The sequence below is a fragment of the Anopheles marshallii genome, chromosome 3 (genome assembly GCF_943734725.1).
Source record: "Anopheles marshallii chromosome 3, idAnoMarsDA_429_01, whole genome shotgun sequence".
Classification (NCBI taxonomy): Eukaryota; Metazoa; Arthropoda; class Insecta; order Diptera; family Culicidae; genus Anopheles; species Anopheles marshallii.
The window spans coordinates 64,000,234-64,022,642 of record NC_071327.1 but is presented as its reverse complement, the minus strand read 5'-3'; the positions used below and the strand labels follow the sequence as shown (position 1 = coordinate 64,022,642).

The 22,409-nt window shown below is 50.8% G+C and overlaps 1 protein-coding gene across 1 annotated transcript in view; it reads right to left on the bottom strand.

Annotated features, from left to right (window-relative positions):
- Positions 1-1,371: 1,371 nt before the first annotated feature.
- The window catches only part of LOC128713002 (uncharacterized), a 148,650-nt gene continuing 127,612 nt past the window's right edge, over positions 1,372-22,409 (bottom strand). Inside the window, 5 exon segments of the mRNA XM_053807867.1 lie at positions 1,372-1,611; positions 2,125-4,577; positions 5,058-5,843; positions 5,925-6,075; positions 10,553-11,066. Of these exon segments, the coding sequence (XP_053663842.1) occupies positions 1,372-1,611; positions 2,125-4,577; positions 5,058-5,843; positions 5,925-6,075; positions 10,553-11,066 (4,144 nt within the window).

Sequence of the window (22,409 nt, the reverse complement as noted above, 5' to 3'; positions counted from 1 at the left end):
ACAAATCAATATCAATACATATAGTAAAGACGCTGTCCATACTTAGCAGTCGGTTAAACTACAAAGAGTATACACGGATTATGATTACTGCGCGCGGATTGTATTCCACTTTTAATGTACCCTTGGAAGGTGGTGGGAAGAAGAACTTCTCTCTCTCTCTCCCTGCACCATTTCCCTTCCTTAACATTCTCTTTCTGGACACCTCGTTGGTGAACGTATTAAGTACTTGCATTGTAATTCCCTTGTTTCCCTGCATCGTTTTCGCCCATTCCCTGTGAGCCATCCGTTACTCCCTTAAGAAATCCATCCTTGTTCCCCTGTACAGCAAACAGGGGTTCGTGTTCGTGTCCACGCTTTCGTGTAGATAAATAAGGTAAGGAGGTCGCTGGCAACTCGCGCAAAAACAAACTAAAAGCACCACCGTGTCGAAATACCGAAACAACAGAACACTTTACACGTGGTACGGGTGAAACTAGCAGGTGAAACGACTCGTAACGCAAACACAAAAACTAACAACAAATTAAAGAGTTGGTGCACAATGTAACGATAAATGAGATGAAAACCATATCTACAGCGATGATCGCGTGTTGAGGTATCGTAAAAAGGGCGGGAAAAAGAGAGAGGACAAAACGAATCCATCCTATCACAAAAACACACATAACAAACTACAGTCACAAGTCTTTCTTTTGCCGCTTTGCGTTTATAATGAGTGAATTCGGGGCCCGTTTGTTGCTGGACGGGCGGGATAAGATAAACGATTTATGTATATATATTAAATTATTAAAGAAAATAGTAAAACGAACACAACTGTAAATGAACTAGTAGCCACGTCGCTCTCCCTCTCTCTCTCTCTCTCTCTCTCTCTCTGTCCTTCCAACATCTGTGACTTTTTGTTTTGTTGCTGTCGCGCTTATAAAAATAAAACACACAAAACGTGGATAGTATACATTGTAACCGGGATATATCAATTAAATAAAAATACGGTACAGACGGGTGGTCTAATGCTAACAAAGTTGGTAGCTATGTATCTTGTTGCTCTGCTCGCTCATTTGTGGCTGTGCTTTGCTGCTTGCAAACACTCAAAAACATGAACGAGTTTGCTTCCCAATTTGCTTCCCGGCTGGGAAAGGTGCGACACGCGCAAATTCTAATAATATCAAAATAGCACACAGCAACAGCCCTACACAGCTGTACGAAAGGTAAGGAAAACAGAAGTTGGAAACAGCACTGACTTAAACTCAATTCGTAATCTCCTGGCTCCAAACCAACACATTCCTTCCGCGGGTTGTGCAACCCTACGCGCTACTTCCTATCGGTACGTTCTTCTCTATGGCTTTAAGACGCGGGACATTGACAGTGACGGTGCGCCGTCTAGAATAGGCCACGTTCCTTCTTCAGCTTCGTCTGCTTCCAGGCGGGCAGCTGATCGTACTCGGGCTTGGTGAGACCGACCGCCGCCGGGTAGTCCTGCTCGTGCAGGTACAGCTCGAGCCGGGTCGGGTCGACACCTTCCGGCAGCGGCCGTTCGAGCAGTACGGCCAGCGGGTACTCCTTGCGGGACAGCAGCGACAGACTGTCGTATATTGGTTGCGGTGTCGATTTACGACCATCCTAAAACGAGTGCAAACGAAACCATGTTAGATGCGATTGCAACATTGCACAACATTGAAAGTAACAATTCGCTCAGACTCAAAGTTACTCAACGTTATTACTCAAGTTTACGGCACAATGGGACGGTTGTACTGGGAGGCATACATCGTATCGAAAGCAGAGTTAAGAACAACGGGGAGCTTCTCACGAAACGATCCGCGATCCGCGGACCGCGGAATGGTAGCGTGTTAAAATGGATGTTGCTCAAAAAGTAAGGGAAATAGCACATCGATCACGATACGCAGATGTATGACACATGAAGGGTGTTTGACACATTCAACAGCAAAAGAAAGCACATTGAAGCTTGGTTCATTGAAGGCTTACCAGCACGGGGCGGGTTGTCGAGGAAAGCGATCCCAAAACAGGGTTCGCCAGTTATACCAACCTTGGGGCGGAGAGAGAACCTAATCCAGTATGCATCTACCGGCTCAGAAATGGCACTCGGGCAGCGCCTGTTTAGGGAGGTACACCTACCTGCACATTAATTTCTGCTACATCGTCCCGCTCGGTCCACTCCGGGAACATGGCAATGAATTCGAGCGGTTCCAGACCGGCCCACACGACGAACCCATTCACGATGTCATTGGTGAGCAGTTCAGCCCGGTGCTGTTCGTCCTGCACCGGCTTCGCATCAACCTCATCGATGCCCTCATCATTCCCATTCTCATCCGTGCCGGTGGTTGCGGTTGGCCGGGCGGCATCCCCATTCCCGTTCACCACACGCGCGTCGTCGTGCCCATTCTGCTGCTTCTGCTGCTTTGCCTTCCAGTACGAGACGGCCGTTTCCATCGCGACACGGCGCTCCACCTGCCAGCGGTTCTCCCCCGACCGGTTACTGTCGAAGCTGCTGTGGTTCGTTTCACCGCCGCTACCACTGTCGCTGCCCGTTTCGTCCCCGTTCGGCCACCAGCCCTGCCACAGCCACAGCACGTGCCCATTGTCGATGAGGAAGATCGTCGGCTGGCGGGCGGCGTAAAGGTCCTCCTGCCGGAACGGGTACGCCGTCGGGCGGTCTTTCGTGCGCAGCGCGCAGTGCAGTTCCGTCGCCTCGAAGTTGCCGTTGTTGATGCTCGTCAGATGGAAGATGCGCGGCGTGAAGCCGTAACCCTGCTCGGAACCGAGCAAACTGTGATAATGGTGCCGGTTTTGCCCACCGACCGCGTCGAAGAATTCGGTAGTCTCGTGACCTTCGTCCACCACGGCGGACGATACGTTCGACAGCGTTTCATCGAACAGCTCCGGACACTTTTGGTCGAGCACGGCCCGCAACACGTTGGCGCCCACCTCCCGGGCGTGCGGTAATGCTTTGCAGCCCTGCCAGAGCAGCGCGCGCCCTCGTTCCCCGTGCACCAGCAGCATCGTGGCCCGGGAACGCAATTGACGCATGCCGCAACCCTCCACCTCGGTACACATCGTCTCCTCCGCACAGTTGCCCGCGATCATGTACAGCCGCCAGCCGGTCTTCGGCATCCGCTTGCTGCGGTGAATGAACATAACCTTGAACAGGCGCACGAACGCGGCCGTCTCCTGGCCCTGGGCCACCCGCACCTGCGCACCCTTCTCCTTGTCCAGCTCGACCGTGAGCAGCGCTGCCGCACCCTTCTCGTTAGCGGACGCATCCTTGCCGTGCCAGCAGAAGTAAGCGCACCGGTCCCGGCCGACGGCGGTGCTGCGGTTCGACACCTTGCCGCTTAGCTCGCGCACCGTCACGCTGATCTGGTACATCCAGCGCACGGTGTAGCTTTCGTCCGCGTAGAAATGGCCCCGCGACGTACCGTCGATCTCCTTGTACTCGTACTCGTCGATTTCCCACTGCGTCACGGAGGTGGTGCGCACGTCGAAGTGCCGCATCGAGTCGTGGTCGTAGTAGAAATCGCCCCGCCCGAGGTTGGAGTTCTCCAGCACCAGGTTCGGTTCCTGGAACGGTTCGTTCCCGCGGTACAGTTGGTTGCCGTCCAGCGGCTTAATGTCGGCACCGATCGGGCTCGATCCATCGCCGGCACCGAGCGTGCACTCCTCCCGGAAGTGCACGGTCACGTCCGGCCAATCGAGGAACTTCTCGCGGAACAGGACCGTCTCCATGTGCTGGGTTACGCGCGCGATCAGTGCCCATTCCGGGCGGTTGTGGCCCATCCTCGACAAGCGTCTCGCGTCCCGCTGCCGATCGCCGGCCAGCTCGGCAAAGTTGAGCGGATTCAGCTGACAGTCCTCGTAACTGTACCCCGCGCCGTACATCTCCTGCGCCAACCGCAGTGCCGCCCGTTTACCCTCCGACGGGGCATTCTTCCCGCTCCACACGTACAGCTCCGAGCCGAAATCGAACACCAGCACCTTGCGCGGATCGAGCATCGCTATCTTCGGTATCGCGCCCCAGTACTCCTCCACCGGTACCAGCGCATCGTCCCCGTACTCGTACACCATGTTCGTCTCGATCAGGCACGACTCGAACAGCTCATCTTCGTCCGCATGCCCCGAACCGCACACCTCCGCCCGCTCATCCTCCTGGCCGCGCCCGAGCAGCTGCCAGAATTCGCGCGCCTGTCTGCCCGCACCGCTGCCCGCACCGTCGCCCAGCAGCGTCACGGCCGGCGCACCGCACCCGAGATCCTTGTCGCGCACGATCTGGTCGCAGATTTCCTTGCACCGCGACCGCTCGATCACGTTCGCGTACTGGCCGAGAAAGGCGTACAGCCGGTCGGCGGTGACGAGGATGAAGCAATCGCCCCGATTCACCGAGCGGGCCACCGGCTCGACCAGGCGCGTCTGCGCATGCCGACGACCCTTCACCTGCAGCAACATCAGCGGTTTGTACGGGACAAACGACTGATTCAGCGGCAGCGTGCTAGACTTGAGACTGACCGATTTGAAATCTTCAACGGACGCTAAGCCGGCTAGCGCTTCTACGGCCAGATTGCTACTTTTGGCAACTAGAGGGCGAGAGAGAGAGATGGGGTGGGGTTTGGAATGGTGGAAGGAAAAAAAGAAGAAGAAGAAAAGAAAACACAAAGAAACGGGGCACGGACACGGCACATTGCCACACCATGCCAGCCAGGTTAGCCATGATTCGGTTGGGACACAAGGGTTAAGTGGAGGTTTGGTTCGTGCATTGAGCAGGCAGCATTTAGGGTGTAAGTAAGAAGGGGGACGGGCACGGGAGTTTGCGGTAGTGGGGTGCAGCGCGGTTAGGCACAGCGTCCAACACCGCGCAACACCATTCAAATCCTTCGATGATGGCAGAAGGATCAACGCTCATATACGCGCGAGATGTTAGACTACTGTTGCTGCAAACACACACACACACACACACACAAGCACGCGCAAACACACATACACGCACGCTAGTCCACACTCAAGGTACGAAGGAGGTACGAAGGGCAGTCACAGGACCGATGGGTCGCAACACTTACTTGCTTCTAGTTTAAGTCTTCGCATCTCCTTGTCGGCGATACCTGTCTTTATCTCCGTGTACTCCGTCTGCAGGTCGTCACGGGCGGCGAGCGTTTTGAGCGGATTCCGCGATATGGCCCGCCGACCCCGGGGGCCCTGCACCACCTTCTTGTGTGACAGCTTCTCGCCGGTGGTTTTCAGCGTGTCGAGATCGCCGATCGTTACCTCGGCCGTACTGCTGCTGCTGCTGATGCTGCTGCCAATCGTGCCGGTGGTGGCCATTAGCGTCCCGGCGTAACCGGCACCGAGCGGACCGCCGCCGCTGCCGTTCGGTGTGCTAACCTTCCCGAAGAACGAACCAAAGCTTTCGTCATCCAGCTTCGGGATGGACACCTTCGAACCGGTGGCATGCGTCTTGAGATCGCCGGTCGGTACACCCGGCACGCTTATGCTACGCTTCATGAGACTTTCAACGACTCGGTGCTGCTGCTGCTGGTGGCTCTGCTGCTGGCACATTGCCGGCGCGGGACTAGAAAATTGTTGAGCCGGTACACTGGTAGGGCGGGAACCGAACGTCGGTGCTGGTGAGTGCTGCTGCTGCGGCTGGCCGTACACGGTAGACGACGTAACCACCGAGGACACCATCATCGAGGGACTTTTCGCGAGCCCGAGCAGCGGTGGATTAACGCTGCGGAACACATTCATGGCGGGTGATTGCTTCGTGTCCGACTTGATGAACGGTAGCTTGGGCGATTTCGTAGCGGCCATACGGCCCGCAACGGTGAAGTTGGTCGCATCGGATAGTTCTGCAAAATGCAAAAAGGAGTTCGATGAGTTTTGTCCAAACAAAGCTTACATTCCCCCGGCCGGCGACAGCACACACTTACCGATACGATTTTTCCAATTTTCCGACGACGTTTTGATCTTACCCAACCGGTCGGATATGTTACCACCCTCCAGGTCCGCCGGCCGACTGAACGGTCGCGGTGAGTTGTTTTTCACCGGGCTCTCGTGGGACTTGGCAACGATGAGTGCATTCTGTAACGACAACGGGAACGGTAGGTGTGTGTTAAACAATCGTTATCTGTTTACAAGCGCATTCGAAAAGCAACGAGGCCGCTGCGAGCGACGAGTAAGGAAAAAGTGTCGCGAATTCCGTCCCCCTCAGCGCGATAAGCGAAGACACGGATGGGGAAAGACAAAGACACCGAGCAATGCAATCGCGCGATATCATGATCATCATCCATCGTTACAGTCACGGGTAATTAAGATATTAGTGCCGTTAAATGACGTGGCGGACTGTGGGGCCCACTCGTCAACTGTGTCCAATTTTCTCGTCTACTGCTTGTCTCCCCTTGCGGGGCAGGTTAAACGCCGGTGAAGGGTCACAGTGTGTCTTAGCGCAGTAAGACTGATCGTCGCACCGTATCGGAGATGGGGCGTTGGGCGTGGTAAGCGAATACGAAAACGAAGCGACCACAATTTTCCAACCTTTTTTTGTTGCTATATCGCCCCACCACCATTAATGGGTTCCGCATGGTTCGATAGCTCATAACGACACGCTATTAATCGTGCCATTAGAGAGGAGAGGACGACACTGATTGCCAATTGAAATATGACCTTAAAGGTCGCACACCGTACAAATCGTCAGCAACCGGCCACACCCTCGCCACCCGTTTCAATTACCTGTCCCAAACCCGGCGACATCGCACCGTCCACCGCACGTCTCCAAAGTGGTAGTAGTAGAATATATACTGCACGAGGTATCCGCTTCCTTGTACAATCAAGCACCTTCACGTTGGTCTTGGTTTTTTTTTTTTGCAGCGATTTAACCCCTCGATACCAGGCTTACGTCACTCCCTCCGGGGGGGACTTACAGCTTACTTGCTTGCAAAACAATAAAAAAATAATGCTCCATCACGCGCCTACCGCTGCACAACAACATTTGGCGCAACTACAATAAATCCAATCACAGCCCTTTACGGAATTGACTCTGGTTTTTTGTTTTTTGTTTTCTTCACCCTCAAAAGCTCTAGCTGCCTTGACACGATATCTTAACCGTTACCGCGCAGCGCGCTGTTTGTTTCCACGTAGGATATCCTCAGCACTGGTGGCGACACAGCCCTCGCCCGCTATCAGTCTTAAGCCCTCTGGGGGGGGGCTTTCGAACAGCTCCTCCCCCTCCTCCAGAAACACCCGCAACCTTCGTGGCCCTTTTGGCACAAAGATAAGCTCGTAACGTACAGAGAGCGGAGGGTTCAGGTGCTGTACGGCTGCTTGGCGCCGCGTTGGGTATATTCCTTGAGCGACACCACACCGCCGCCGTCCTCCTCCGGCTCCACGCAATCGAGAAGGTTCGAAATGGAGTACTTCCAGTAATCTTTCGATAGGTTTTCCGCAATTAGAATTTGCTCGATGTTATCGACGGCGTTGCGATATGCGGCGGGCGTCGTGGCCGACGGTTTCGATCTGCGTAACACCACTTCCGGTTCTTCCGCTCCATCCGCTTGCGTCTCTTCATCCTGCAGCAACTCGGACAGGGAAAATGTGGACAGCGTCTTGAGGCCGCGCGATACGCGATCGTACGGAACACCGGCGGATGACTTCCCCTCACCGCTGTACCGTTCCGTTGGACTTCTGCCAGCATCGGACTCTTCCTCCCCGAGAAGATCACTGATGGAGTATTGCGACAGTCGCTTGGAGAAACGTTCCGACGCCAGAATGTCTTCCACCGACTCGGAAAGACTGTGCTGTGACCGTATACGACGCCGCAGCCGGAGCACCGTTGGTGGTTCGGACGAAGACTTCAGAAACTGTCCACCACCGGTGGGTCGTAAGTTCTCCAAGCTAGCACTGATCGTACGCGACGGGTACGTGGCCGGTTCATTCCGTCGAAGAATGTTCACCACACTGCTGATATGTCTCAGCGTGGTCTCTTTCGGGGGTCCGGGAGACCGCTCCGGAGTAGCAGCAAGTTTCGCGGAGTACTTGGGCCGGTCGGGAGGTTGCTCGAAGAGCGTTTTCATGCGGGCCACAACGTTTCGTTTATGGACGTCCCGGAGCACAGCGGAATCTTCCGCGCTCCCCGCACGAAGATCACCACCCCCCAGAACTGCACTCTTCACCGGCCTGATGCCATCTTCCGCGCTTCGCGTGCCGGATTGAATTTGATAAATGATTTCATTCACAATGTTGCTGCACTCTTTACGATCCAACCGGCGGCGGGACGCCCATTCGGTGCCGTTCACAGTGGACACCCCCGGTCGCCGTTCGGCCGCACTCTGATTAGATCGGTTCGTAGTGCCATCCTGCTCGGCACTCGATGTGGATGCTAGCCTTCGCTCGGCAATCGCTCGTTCGGACGGTTGCTTCTGTACCACGGTGGCACCGCAGCCACATTCCGCGCTGGAACTGTCTGCAGCAACCGTGAACGTTTCACCCGTCGCGTCGGACTCCTTCGCCGCTTTGTTGAGCGTTCGGAGCAGATCGAGCTTGATCTCCTCTATCAACCGTTGCCGGTCCTGCTGCAGTGCATCGACGTGCCGTTGGAGCTGTCGCTGAGCCTCCCGGCGTGTGCGGTTGTAAAACGCCACCCCAAACTGCACACCGATCACGAGCAGCAAAGGGATGACTAACGTTTGCAGGAACGCTGCGCTGCGAATTCCGAGAGCGATCGCTTCTTCCCAGTAGCTGATGCCGCCGGCACGGCTAGTGTCGTTGTAGGCCAGCGGATGATTCATGCTGCACGGAACAAAATCTCCCAGAGGTTTCGCGTCAACTCTCACTACTCCGCTTAATAAGCGATGGTTCCGCGAAACTCAAAACCCCCCGTTCGCCGCTGGCCTTTTGTTTTCACCGCCGTCCCGCTTTGGCGTGTGTTTTGTTGTCTGTTCACTACGGACGACGAACCATCGGATTCAGCGCACGCGTCAGCAACCGAGCGCGAACAGGATACAACTGAACCAGTTTGCGCCGTACCGTCGCGTTTGCGGCTAACGATTCTTGGCACGAGTGCGTTTTTACCGCCGTTGTTTTGGTTGGAATCCGCTCTCTGTAGGGAGGCGGGACTGGCACACAACAAACACACGGAACACACTGGGTGTACTCTGTCTGCTGTGTGTGTGCTGATATGCTGCTAGGTTGCCCCGCTGCTGGACACTGCGACACAACACGGCGCGCGGCTGATACGGGAAGCTCCCAGCGGGAAAGGGAAGGCGACGCGATGCCATCATACCCGGTCGATACTGAGCAATCATCAAGCCCGAGAGCTCTGTCTTCGTGCGTGCGCGCGTGTTGCTGCGCTTAGGTTTGCGTCGCTGAACGTTGTTTGTACTTGATTGATGATGCACCACTGTGCGGTGGTTGTGTTTGAGTGTTTTGCTATCTTATCGCCGGCTGTACGGCGCGCTACGAACACTACCACCAGCCGATGGCTACAGATTGATGCAGGTGAATCAATAAACGCTACAAAATAGAAGACGGATTTTTTGTTCCTAAAGCCGATCATGAAGCTTCGTGATGAAGCATAGCAGGGATTCGATGAATAAGACTAGCATTCCAAACGTCGGTTACAAATGAGAAACATTGATCATTGCCCCGAGAGTAGCACGAAGCGAAGGGTCCCCATTGCTACAGCGCTGTAGACGAGCGTTGCATTCAACGAAAAATGCATTCGTTTGTTTCGTACCGGTGATGGACACACCCGAAGTGATGGCAAACAAACGGCATACCTTACATCTCTGCAACGTTTCTTAACGCTTCTTCTAACGGCTCGACGTAAAAGGAAAGTAATCAAGTATTCCCCATTCGTAGCTGAAGTGATCCGTAGCACAGTAATATGTTCGCAGCCCCCATTTGGATTCCCCGTGCGCGATCCATATTCTAGACGATCTAGACAACAAACAGAAGCGGACAATAAGTGCTCTTGCTGAAACCGTGCTCTTTTGCACCGGAGCGCCCCAACTCTGGTGGGGTTTGTTTCCACAGCAAATGCGTGCAAACAATTAAAATGCAAACTAACATACAGGCTCGATCCGAATCAAGTTTCAGGCAACGCTGTTCGCATCCAATCTTAATGCGAATTCCAAACGAATGTTTGATGCTGCGCTGGTCGTTTGAAGAAGGCACGCTCGCTGCAAAAAAAACATAACCGAAGAAGCATACACATAAGCTCAAAACGAACCAAACACTAAAAAAAGCCAAGCACAAACTGGTTGTTGCTTCCGATCGGTGTTCGGAAGGGTGGATTGAAGAACGGGGATGTGAACAAACGTTCAAGGTTAACGTTCAGCTCGGATCAACAAAATTCCACCTTGTTTTGGAAATTAAATCCACAGCGTAACGTTCAAATCCATATAAAACGATCACGCGCTAGGGAGGCGTTACATGGTTAAGCGCCTAAAAGTATACTATCCGCAGCACACCCAGCACCGTAAGCGTTACAACGGTGGAGAGACGGAACTGTTTCGTTTTAGCTAAAGCAGGGTGTGCTTAGCCCAGGGGCAGTATTACTCACATTGACAAGGTTTTCCCGCCGCACATCGTCGGGCACATCCTTCTTGGAGACGCGCTTGCGCCAATCGTCCTCACCGCTTTTCTTCAGTGCCGCCAGCCGTTCGGCGATGGAGACACTCTTCACCATCGCACCGTCCTGGTCCGGGCGCATTTCCTCGGTCAAACACCGGCGCAACGCACCGAACGCGGGGAAGCGAAAATCTTCGTTCTCCTGCTGGCCGAACCCGTGCCCGAAGCTGTGCTGGTTGTTGTTCTGCTCGTGATAATAGGCAGCCGGCAAGGAGGAGGGTGCGGTTGCGGCTGGTGTCGTCGCTAGTGCTGCTGGTGGTACAATGCCACCGTGGGCGGGTGCATTACTACTACTGTTGTTGCTGCTGTTGACGATACCACCGTGCGTCAGTCCTGGCGACGATGCCGTTACATTTGCCGTGTTGTGATAGATGATTGCCGACGCCGGTATGAAGGTGGCAAGCTCGGATTGGCTTTTGCTTTTAATCAACTGTTGCTGCTTGTAGCTGCAAAGGAGAAAACAAAGGAAAGAAATGTTTTAATATTCAACACTAGGGATGTTTGGGTGGGTTTGGGGGGGGGGGGGGGGGGCTGAGGTGGATCAACCACAAACCATGGCAATTATTTTTATGCTGCACCGAACGAATATTCAGATTAGTTCTAGCCGGCTCTCTGATGGGTGCTAATTTATTCCTCTCCACTGCACATCAATCACATTCAGCGTTCGGCGTGACACTAATGAAGGGTGCTACGGTTCGCATACAGATGCGCTAATTGTACCGCGGACCGACACCGACAACAGTGGTCGTGCCGCCGAAAACATCGTGCTACACGGAAATCAATCACCTGCCTGAAGGGGGGGTTAACCCACCCACCATCTGTAATGTGTTTTTCCGTGCTGTGCCATATGTGTTTTCGCTGGAGTAAACTTATTTACCATACATTAACCACCACTACTGCTGGAGAGAACAATGATTAGCATTCTTTTTAAACAAGTCGATCGTGAGGATCACTTGACAAGATACATTACTTTCTGGTTGCTATCAGTTGCTACCACCACTGATGGGAGAGCAATTATTATATCAATATCGCACAAGCGAACACTGCAATAATTCCAAAAAAATGACTCATTCTATCCACTCACACACACAAACACACACTCCTTTAAAACATCTTCAACTTCACCACCGTTCACAACGGCGTCTTCTCGACGTCAGACGTGTGAACGATGGGTGTGTGTGTGTGTTCGCATGTGCTTATGCAATCGCCATGCACACGCTATGGGTTTGGATTTGGCGGTGTGGCATGTGGTGGGGGGGGGGGGGGGGGGGGGTGTGACATGGAAGTAACAGTCCACACCCGGACGACGTTCACCACGCAGGTTTCGGTGGAATGTACATAATTCAAGGTAAACACCATCGGCTCGGCATGAACGAACGGCACCGAGCCACACAATAAATCAAACGAGCGTATCGTCAAACACACGGGGCCCTGTGCATCGTTATCGGAATGGTTTGGTTGGGTATTTGGTGACCACAACATTAAGGATGGCCAATTCATGCAAGAGGCAAGATCACGGAGGACACTCTCCATTATAACCCATTAACCTCTCTCCCTAATCAACTGTTCTTTCTGTTGATGGGCTCTGGATGTGTTTACATTCGATGCAGACACAAAGATCCGAACAGAAAAACCCGGTTCTACCGCTCCGGAGAGCTAATGGCGATGACTCATAAGTTTTTCCTGAGAAAAACCGTTCCATTCAGCGTACGGAACGCGACCAAAGACGGTGGTAATTTTCGTCTCCACTGCTTCACTTTGGCCGGTTTTGCTTTGCTTGATCGACACACGATAGGCACACCCCTCCCCGCACTCGTAAAGGGTCACGGTCAGAGCAATAAGATGTTGAGGGTCTCCACCTGGAGGCTCTCTAAAGGCACGACCCAATCTCTAAAGGTGATAGGTTCATTATGGTCTGTCTAACGGGAAACACTAATCGGTGATTTAGCATTATTGACTTTTGTCGGTTCCATCACCCTTTCGTCCAAGGCTCCTCACCCAATGCCCTCCGGATGCCTTTATTGCGAAGGTTGGAAGATCGTCTTTCCAGTATATGCTAAACAGGGCCAGCCGAGGACCACCAGCGACAGACCGCTTCGATGGTGAACGGAACAGTAGAATGAAATGGATCATTACGTTCAACAGCCCCCGGGAAACGAACGACACAAAGTTGCATTACAATGGAGGTTACACCGCAGGAATGCAACAACGAAAAAGGCATTCTCATACGCACACATGAGCGTGACTAATTTTCTAGATGACGCAGCTCTTACAGTAGTCATCATCATTAACATTCTAGCATTAAAAGCACGAGTCTCGCGACCGGTCTAATCACTCATCCTCACATTATCGCTTCTCAATACACAGCGAAGGGGGGAGCCTCTGAAATGCACAAACCACCCTCGCCACCCAGCAAATAGGTGTAAGGGGGGGGGGGAGATGGGTTCGAGAAATGCATCGGGTTGCGTACACACATTTCTGCAAAAAAAACCCCGTAGCAATGTAAACAAAAGACACACGCTACCGTGTGTGTGGAAGGGGGTGGTTTAGGGTGGTCTCCTTCCGTGCACTTCCTGTTGGAGAGCTCATTTTCTTTAATTGCACCCACCACCCAACGTTGTCATCGTTGGCCGCTGATGTACCCACCATCGTTCCCAGTGCAACTGCGCATTGTTGTGGGACGTTTAAGTGAGGGGGAGAGGGGGGGGGGGGGGGTGGGGAGTAGTACCGGGGAGCCTTGAACCTTACACTGGTGGCACCCATAAGTGGAGGGTTTTTTTTTGCGCTGAACTAGGCAAGTTGTTGTTGTGGTCGAGAGTTCGAGAGAGAAATGGTGGATGGACCTTTCGCCGTCCGCTGTCCATTGCAAAACACACCTGTCACGGAGGTGCAATTGATGGATTGCAATTACAATTCCGTCCACAACGCCAACGCCAAAGCTGGAGAGTGACCCCTGTGCGCAAAACCGCGAGAGAGAGTGTGTGTGTGATGGAAGGTGTACGCACGACGCATACGGCAGTCCTAAAACTAATTCAACCCCTTTTTCCGGTGGGCAGGTGTCGGAATGGAAGGGCTGAAAAGGCCGTTATGTATCGGGCGAGGTGATGACAAGCATTTGAAGAAAGTGAAATGCGAAAGTACACATGGTAGTGGGTAACCCCCGAGACCATCACGCAGATTAACGCTGGAATTGCCGTGTGGAAGACGTTACGGCTACAACCCCCTTGTGACATTGTGTTCCACAACGCAATGCGGATCTGGGACGTTTGTTGGACGATGGTGTTTTTTTTTTGTTTTGGTCGGAAGTTCCTACCACGAGGTGGGAATGAAAGGGTTCTATCCGGCCACACTCGCGGGGTGAAGGTTGAAAATGACACCAGCAGGAAAACATCACGTACGGGCTGATCGCCGAAAACAAAGGCACTAAAAGCGCAGCAACGTGAGACAACCGGACGGGAGGCTACATTTTGGGGACATTCCATCAGTGGAAGGAGGGGGGGGGGGGGGGTGGGGTTGGTAGGGGAGAGAGGAGTCAACTCTTTGCCTTTGTGCTTTTTTTACGTTGATATAATTCAATAAATCACAAAGGTCGTTGGGTGGAATGGTTCTGTTTTTCTTTTTGGCTTCCTTCCCCAGCATTTCGCCCGCTGTTTCAAATCAGAGCAGCGTTATAAATCATCGACATGCAATTCAAACACATCCACAGCACCCTTTTGGGATTGAGTTTGACGTGCTTTTGTTGTTTGCGGGTGATTTTTTCCAGGTGATAAAACATTGTTACACGCGCAGGCTGGGGGGTTGGATGTCAAAATTCCATTACTATCTCTCAAGGGTTTGATGAAGCACAGCCTTACATTTGGCAAGCGATGTGTTGGACGAACCTCAAGAGAATTTGGAAATATGCAACACATTGATAGAAATTTATAGGTTTTCATATTTTGTTATAAGAGAAAAATCAACTCTTATTCAATTTTACAAAGCAGAAAATGGAAGCTGATCTCTAACGATCGAATTATCAAACACATCCCCTGGAACTTACTGTTCCGAAACGGAAGATTCTTTGCTAAGCGTGACACCGTCAACTTGACAACCACTGGCTTCGGGTGTCCGGATATTTCCACGAGGAAATGGAAAGTGTTGTGCACATCACACAGTGCCACACCTTTACACCTCTCGATAGTTACACCTCCCATTTGTGTTCCCATTTTAGAATGAGCTGATCGCTCAGTGTGAGAAGTGTTTTTGTCGGCCATGGAACAGGAAGTGTTCCAATCTCAAAACACATCCTCCTCCAAATTGATGGACAGGCGCTGCTCTACCTTTGCCTGGCCGAGTCCATTTACATGATGAGTTGAGAACGGAATAAGCAACAACAAAAAAAAAACGCGGCATAACGAATTCTGACTGAATGAATTCTCCCGTATCTTGACGTTGTCCGTCGTTACGGAAATGAAAATGTATGCACAAACCCAACCCGACGAAGCATCTCTCTTCAAGATGGATTGAAAATTCCGCTTCCTCGCGAGGAGTCGGGAGTTGATGTAAGGCACAGAAATACACACATCAACAAGTTAGAACGCTTCGAACCACTGCGAGGAGAGTCTGTTGATTGACCGCTATTATTCGGCATGATGCGAACGTTCGCTTCCACCCTCCCGGGAAACGTTGAAGGGGTGCGGAAACAAATTCCCAAATAGGCCAATTTTCAGTTCAGAAATAATTGAATGAAATTTGAAACTGATTGATGGAATAGAGATCGCGTGAAAAAGGCGATCGGCCGCCGGTGTACATAACACTCAAGAAGAGTTTTAAACCGTCCAGGATGTGTCGTTCCGCGCACAGCATTACATTACCCATCTGCATTGCACCATTCGGCTGGTCGGTCGGTGAATAATTAATCACATTTCGATGCAGAGACTTCGAGCGATGGACAGTCCTAGCTTCTGTTTACGTTTAATTTATTAACACCAGACAAGGATCATCACGTCTTCTTCACCTTCGATCCATGGCCATAAAATACCTGCAATTGATGAGTTGATTTTGTTGATGCTATGCGAGGTGTGAGACTTGAAAGTTTTCTAATTATAATCCGTGCATAATTCAAAAGCATCGTACGGCAACACCCAGCAACATTGAATAGAGCGAGTCCGCGTGTTTGCTTCCAGCACATACAACAAAGCCCAATGATCCATGGATATAACTTTGCCATTTTTATGCATCACTTCCTTTGTTTCCACTTTTGAAAAAGAGAAAAACACACACACACACACACACACACTCCAGTGTTGGGGATTCTTCCGGGTAGACAGCAAACAAGCAGAAGCACAAGACGTGCTGCTGCTTGCAAGCATTAGAGTGTGAATTTACTGTCTGCATCAACAGAGGACAGACTACGGCGAAGATGCTGCTGGCGTGGGTTTAGTAACAGTCACAAGGGCCATCCTTTTTCCATCCCCGGGAAATCCCGTGAAGATGCACGTCGAGAGCGACGTCATCGTTTTCCTGCAACCAACTACGACGGGTGCCTGCTGCCGGGCATTGGACGGAGTTCATTGTTTGGGGATGGAAAATTTCTAAAACACGGTCAAAAAACGGTGCCAGGGATGAACGGAACATAAGGGGATGAGAACACACCTAAATGGTTCTCTTCCACCCATGGTCGTAGATAAAACATTCAAAGTTTTCCAAAGAAACGTTTTTGGGAGCTGGGGAAGCGGTGGAAAAACGTTACCGGAAAAAAGCATCAGGGTGGGGGGAAAGGACATTTCACACTTTGTTCTCTTTGTTTTGGAAAATTCAGAGTTTGAAGAACTTCCAACCGAAACCGTTGCACCAGTAGTTCGTATGGACGAATAGGTCAACGGTAGGAAAACTTAGTATATAATCGGTGGGTGGCTCGGTGTGGGAAGCGAATTTTGAACCAAATTCACACCCATAATCGAAGAGAAAAAGCATATTGGCTTGCTTCAAATCGGGGAATATTGGAGATTAAGAACGGCATTTGTGACTTGAAGTCTGCACTCCACTTCATGCAGAGCAAGAAACAAGCTGTGACTAACAGGAACTTATCAAATCCTGCTTGGAGCTGCTTGCCCTGTCAGCTCTACAATATATTGACGTTATTTTCTAAAGGAAGGCAAAGGTCGAAACCCCAACAACGGTTCAACGACAAGGTATTAAGGGATTTACTGGGAGAGAATCAATCTGCAAACTTTCAACTTTGAAGAGCCTAACACTAGAACTACCAAGCGTTTTAAGGCGTTTTTCACTGATGATCACTTTACAAACAATTTCGAAGACCTACGTATACGTACCAATATATCTACGTAAGTTCATACTACAGAAAAGATATGTAAAAGTATCAGCTATGGTGAAATAGTTTTACCTCAAACATTAATGTGATGAATATGACTGGTCCTGGAGTTCTAGTGTTAATTTCGAATTTTCGAAGAATTACCCGGTGAGTAACACAAGCAAAGCTGCGATATTTAATCCGTCCAATATTTAATAAATCAAACACTGATAAGATACGGCTGCCTCCTTCTTGTGTGCAGAACACACAACATAAAACCCTGTCAAAACTTTTTTTTTGTAAGTTGTTATTATTTACACATAAATAATCTCTTCTGCCCAAACGCGCCCGATTTCTCCATTACAAATAGCTGAAAATCAACCCAAACCCGATTCAATCCACCATGAATAAATGAAGCGCAATCCATTTTACCGTGGCAGAGCGGAAGATGCGAACCACGCGAGCTGGCCGAAATTCTCCCGACCCAACCGTACGCGTAAATAACGCACCCAACCAACGCCCCAACCCCACCGCCCGTTGCGGGGTTCATCCGAAATAGAGTTGTGTTGTGTTGATTTATAGCCACGGCGCGATTTGGTGAAGCATCCCGCTGCTGGTGCGAGTTTAAATTGAATTGAAATTACTTTCCGATTCTCGGATGCATTGCGCGGTGCATCCAGGTGCAGACGAATGCATACCACCCCCCACGGTTGCCCACGACGGTGGCAAAAAAAAAGGATCGAAATTTCACTCGCCAAATACGCCAGCAAACATACTGTATCTGGCCAAAACGCGGCGGGAGTTATGATATAATTAAGCAGTGAAACTGACCGTAGATAATTATGTTGCCACTCTCACTTTTGCTAATTTGCTGGGTCTTGACGGCGCCGGTAGGTGCAGTAATCTCGTGTAGCAGAGATTTAGGCAAGAATTTTAATAACAATTTGATGTCCATCCATTGTTTCTTCTATTGATTATTGTACTTTAAATGGTTTTTTGGAAGATAAAAATATTATAACTTAATATAAACACACTTTTAAATGCTTTTTAAACTTTTTGACCACTAGAACTACCAGGAACAGTGTCATTTTCATTGGTACGCTTCATATAGCTTCTTGTAACTCTTAATAATTGGCTCTATTTTAGAGCTCTTAAGAGGTGGTGGGTCATAAGATTCATTTCACGAACCAACCCGGAGTCGAATGCGGGAATATCGGATTCGATTCCGGCCCGTCGGTGCAGCAGGTTCGGATCGAACCGTAGGTACAAGTAGGTTCAGTAGATGGGACAATTCCGGTAGGCTGCCATAAGCGACTCTCACCCGTGGGTGTAGCAGGTTCGGCCGGAATCGGTTCGGAATCGGGTCGAAATCGAGTCGAAATCGGGTCGGAGTCGAGTGGAAGTAGGTTCAACAGGTCCAGTAGGTACTATAAGCGACTTCCATCCTTGGGTGCAGCAGGTTCGGGTCGGAGTCGAAGTCGGGTCGAAGTAGGTTCAGCACGTCCAGTAGGTGCCATAAGCGACGACGCTTACGACAGCTTACACCTACCGGAATCGTTGCACCTATTGAACTTACTTGAACCTACCGATCGATCCGTACCTACTCGGGTCGCTAACGGATTGTTCCGACCCGGTAGTTTCGGATCGAACTGCGCACCATTATTCTAGAGGCCTGTCATTTCTGTCTTTCTTAGACTTTATTTACCCGCAGTGGGATAGTCATCCCTGCGACAGGTGATCCCGATGGGATCCAGAAGGGATTTCGGGCCAGTCCTGTCGTGTGAAGACCGGCGCCACTACCAAATACACCACCTGGCCTCCACCCCGATGGGACACCACACTTTGATGTATTATTTTAGCTTGCCTTCTCCGTAGTCTGAAGCCCTAAAAGATATAAAAACACAACCCAGATCTTTAAAATTGTTTATAAAACGACCACCAATAAAAAGCAAACACTTGAAACGCTTGCTAGTTGCAGTGTTAAAGAGCCATCCAACTAAAACCCGAACCGGTAGAAACGATTCTCGCACATAGCAGGGATCACCGTTTTTGTCGGAATCATCGGCGTGATTGCTTCGAGCGATGACATTCCACATTCCGCCACGTGCTATCAGTAGTCTCGCGCCATTTATCGTCCTTTCCACCCGATGTGAAACTATTTCCTTACAGTGTGGTGTGTCCTTTTTTGTGTGTGTTACTCTGACTGAAGCTCGGTGCATTGGCCGCAAGCAGACGGATCGATATTATCCTCCGGGGAACGCGGACCACCCGCCGCTGTTGATGCTCGGGAGACGGGAGAGCAGTTCGTGCGTTTCTCTTCCCATCCAAACCGACACTCATGGGCACAGAACGAACGCGCCACGGAATGTATCAAAAGAGTTGCAATGCAAAACTCCGTTCTACGCCGAAGATCACCTCATCCCCCGTGTGTGCCTTCTTTCCCCAGCACAGCGGGAACATCCATTACGAGAATACGAAGGGACGAAAGGAGTGCAGAAAAAAGCTGTTCCTTCCGGAGTGAAATGCACGATAACAAAAAAAAAAAAACGGGCTCGCCGGTACGCTTACTACACAACATGTTGTCTATGGTCGTTGATCTGTTTGCGGGTTGGGAACGCGCGCGCAATAAAACTGTTCCCAAGCTTTGGCTCTGTTCTTCTCTGCCCGACCAGAGCTTATGTTTCAGTTAGCCGATTGGGGAGCATCTCATTCAGCATTACTTCCAATGCAGCAAAAAATCCCCATTCACCTGCATGTAGATACGGATCTAGTACCCCCTTTCCCCCCCAATATGTACACGGGGGAGGGCCTCAATTGCGGCAGTACCGTGTCTGTTTTGTCCGCAAGAAGGCAACTTTGCACCGAATTTACCGGCTCGTGACTTCATGAAACCGTGAGCTGTGTGGACTTTTTTGGTGTGTCTCGCCAGATCCAGAATCGTGTTTCGGCACATGTGACCCCTGGAGGGAGGGATTGTTTTAGGCAACACAAAAAAATGGGACTTCTGGGAGAAAGGGTTTAATTATCCTTTCCGGGTTTTTGGTCCTTTTGTTCCACTGTAGCTCGATTCGCAAGCAATGAAGCGTTCCGTGGCCACGGAAAGCTCAGGTGTCCCTTGGCTCATTACGAGTGCATTAGAGTTTTCCACCAACTGTAAGTTGAGCTGGGCTGGCGGGCACAAATACAAGCGTTCCGTTCCGAAAGCTTACCACTTTGAACGATCTTCCTGGGACGTATTCTATTCGCTTCTTTTTTTCTACGCCACACGTATGGACGTGGAAGACGGCGATGTGCATGGACCATCCCCTTTTCGGAGGGCGGGCACTGGTCATTTTTGCACTTTGCTCGATGGAAGCCGCTTACAAGCATTGCTGCTGGCGGGATGGCAAACGCTGATAGTGTCTGCTCCGTGTCGTGTGACTTAAGAATCATTCCTTATTCATACCGCATGGAGTTCCCATTACACTCTGTCCGGAGGCAATAAAGTAGTTGGCAGATCCGTTAATCCGGGGAGGGGTGGGAGAGGGGGGGGGGGGGATGCTTTTGGCAACAGGGCCATAAGACCATTTTCCAATATGAACCGGATATCATGCCCGGTGTGTCTCCATTATTAATGGTAAATTACTTTTCTGCCCCACTTTACAGTTTGCAGATGGGCCAATGAAATATGCATGGTCGAGTCCTCACTGCTCCAACACTCTTCGCCGCGTACACACACGGGTGGCCGAATGCATCTGCTGCGGTACTCGCAAATCCGTACCTCAAATCAATTTATTCTGGTTAGCCTCAGTGGCGGAGTTTGCTAAATCCGAAGCAGCTTGCCATCCAACAGCGATCATGTCACCTCTCTCGATAGGGGTTTCCTTGCGTTACCGAGCACCCCACCGAGCAACGAAGCTCGGCAGCAGCGCCAGGAGTCAGGTGTGAGAATGATAATTGAATTTTATTGCTCTCCATCAACCACATTCGTGCGACGGCCACACACCACACAGCACAGACAGCCAATGACCACATAAAACATTGCACACTGCCAACTTATTTATTTGCGATAAACGTACACCACACATCGTACATACATAAAGGATGATGGAAAATCCGCTACTGGAATGAAACGGTGTCTCTAAGGTGTACCTTCGGTTTCATTTTAATGCACCACTGTTTGGGACGCATTTTAAACTTCCTCGATGGGAAATGATCAAAGCTATTTCAGTAGCAATTTTTCATTACTTGCCATTGCCTCCCCCCCACAAAACCACCGCTTCAGCTAGACTCCACCATTAAAGAAGACAGATACAAAGGAAATGGGACTTTTTTGCCCGGGCCACACACATCTATCGTCCGGATGCATCTAAAGCCGCAACCCATCACAAAGCATAACAAACCAATCCATTATCCAAGGCAGCATATCACCGGCCAACATTGGCATTCACTTTCGGTAAGCGGAAGAAAAAAACCCCCCTCGATAGCATCAAGTCACTGCTGTGACTGGTCCGTAATCCTCCCGCAAGAGCGGGTGCAGAGTGCATTCGAGCGCGAAGGACGTGATAAAGCACATTCTACTCTACCCCACCCACACTGGTGACTCTCTGGTGGGACTTATTGGGACTGAAGAAAAAAGCTTCTCCTTGGTGTGTCCTTTCCACAAAGTACCCAACACTGACCGAACAGTTTACGGTGACCCCATCCCCGGTTGGTTTGGTCAATTTTTCATCACATCGACACAATCATCCACTCAACCCAACAAACACACGCCAGACAGCGCAACTGCTGTCATGTAGGGTTTGATGTATGGCAAGTCTTCTATCAGAGGATCAATTAATTTCCCAATGTGCAAGTAGAAAAAAAAAAAACCGATCAGTGTTCTGTTGTCCGCCGAGTTGCGGCCGATAGCATTACCAATAAGTGGGGTCGTTAGTGTCACTCACAAAAAATACGCTCAAAATGGCGATAGAGGATACACCAGTGGCGATATATATATGATCGATCGACAAACTGCTTACTGCTGGCCATACTGCTGGATAAACGGAAAACAAATCCATCATTAAGCTGGTTGCAGCCATGAGGAACATTGCAACACCGTTTTACTTGCCTTTAAGTTGATGGCAAAGTGTGTAACGGAAGCGCACAATCGAAATTTCAACCGAAATTCCAACCACGAGCGGCCCGAGTTCATCCACCATTGCGCGGGCCACACCACAACATATCGTTCCAACACGCCAGAACGCCAAACGTGATCATTGCGTCCGCACGAACGGCCATGAATGGAAGGGACAAAAACCATCATATGCCATACCCATACTTCCATACCGGACTTAAAAATTTCGGTTCAATTCAGATAAAACCAAAACGGATACCAAAAGTGCTGCTCCACCTCCTCCTGCATGGGTTCGGAAGCTTGGCCGCGCTTCGGTTTCCACCCCACCCGTCCGATAGGCCACTGAAGTGCGCGTCGAACAGGCACGGACAACTACAAGGGTCAACTTACGAGCACCGGTAG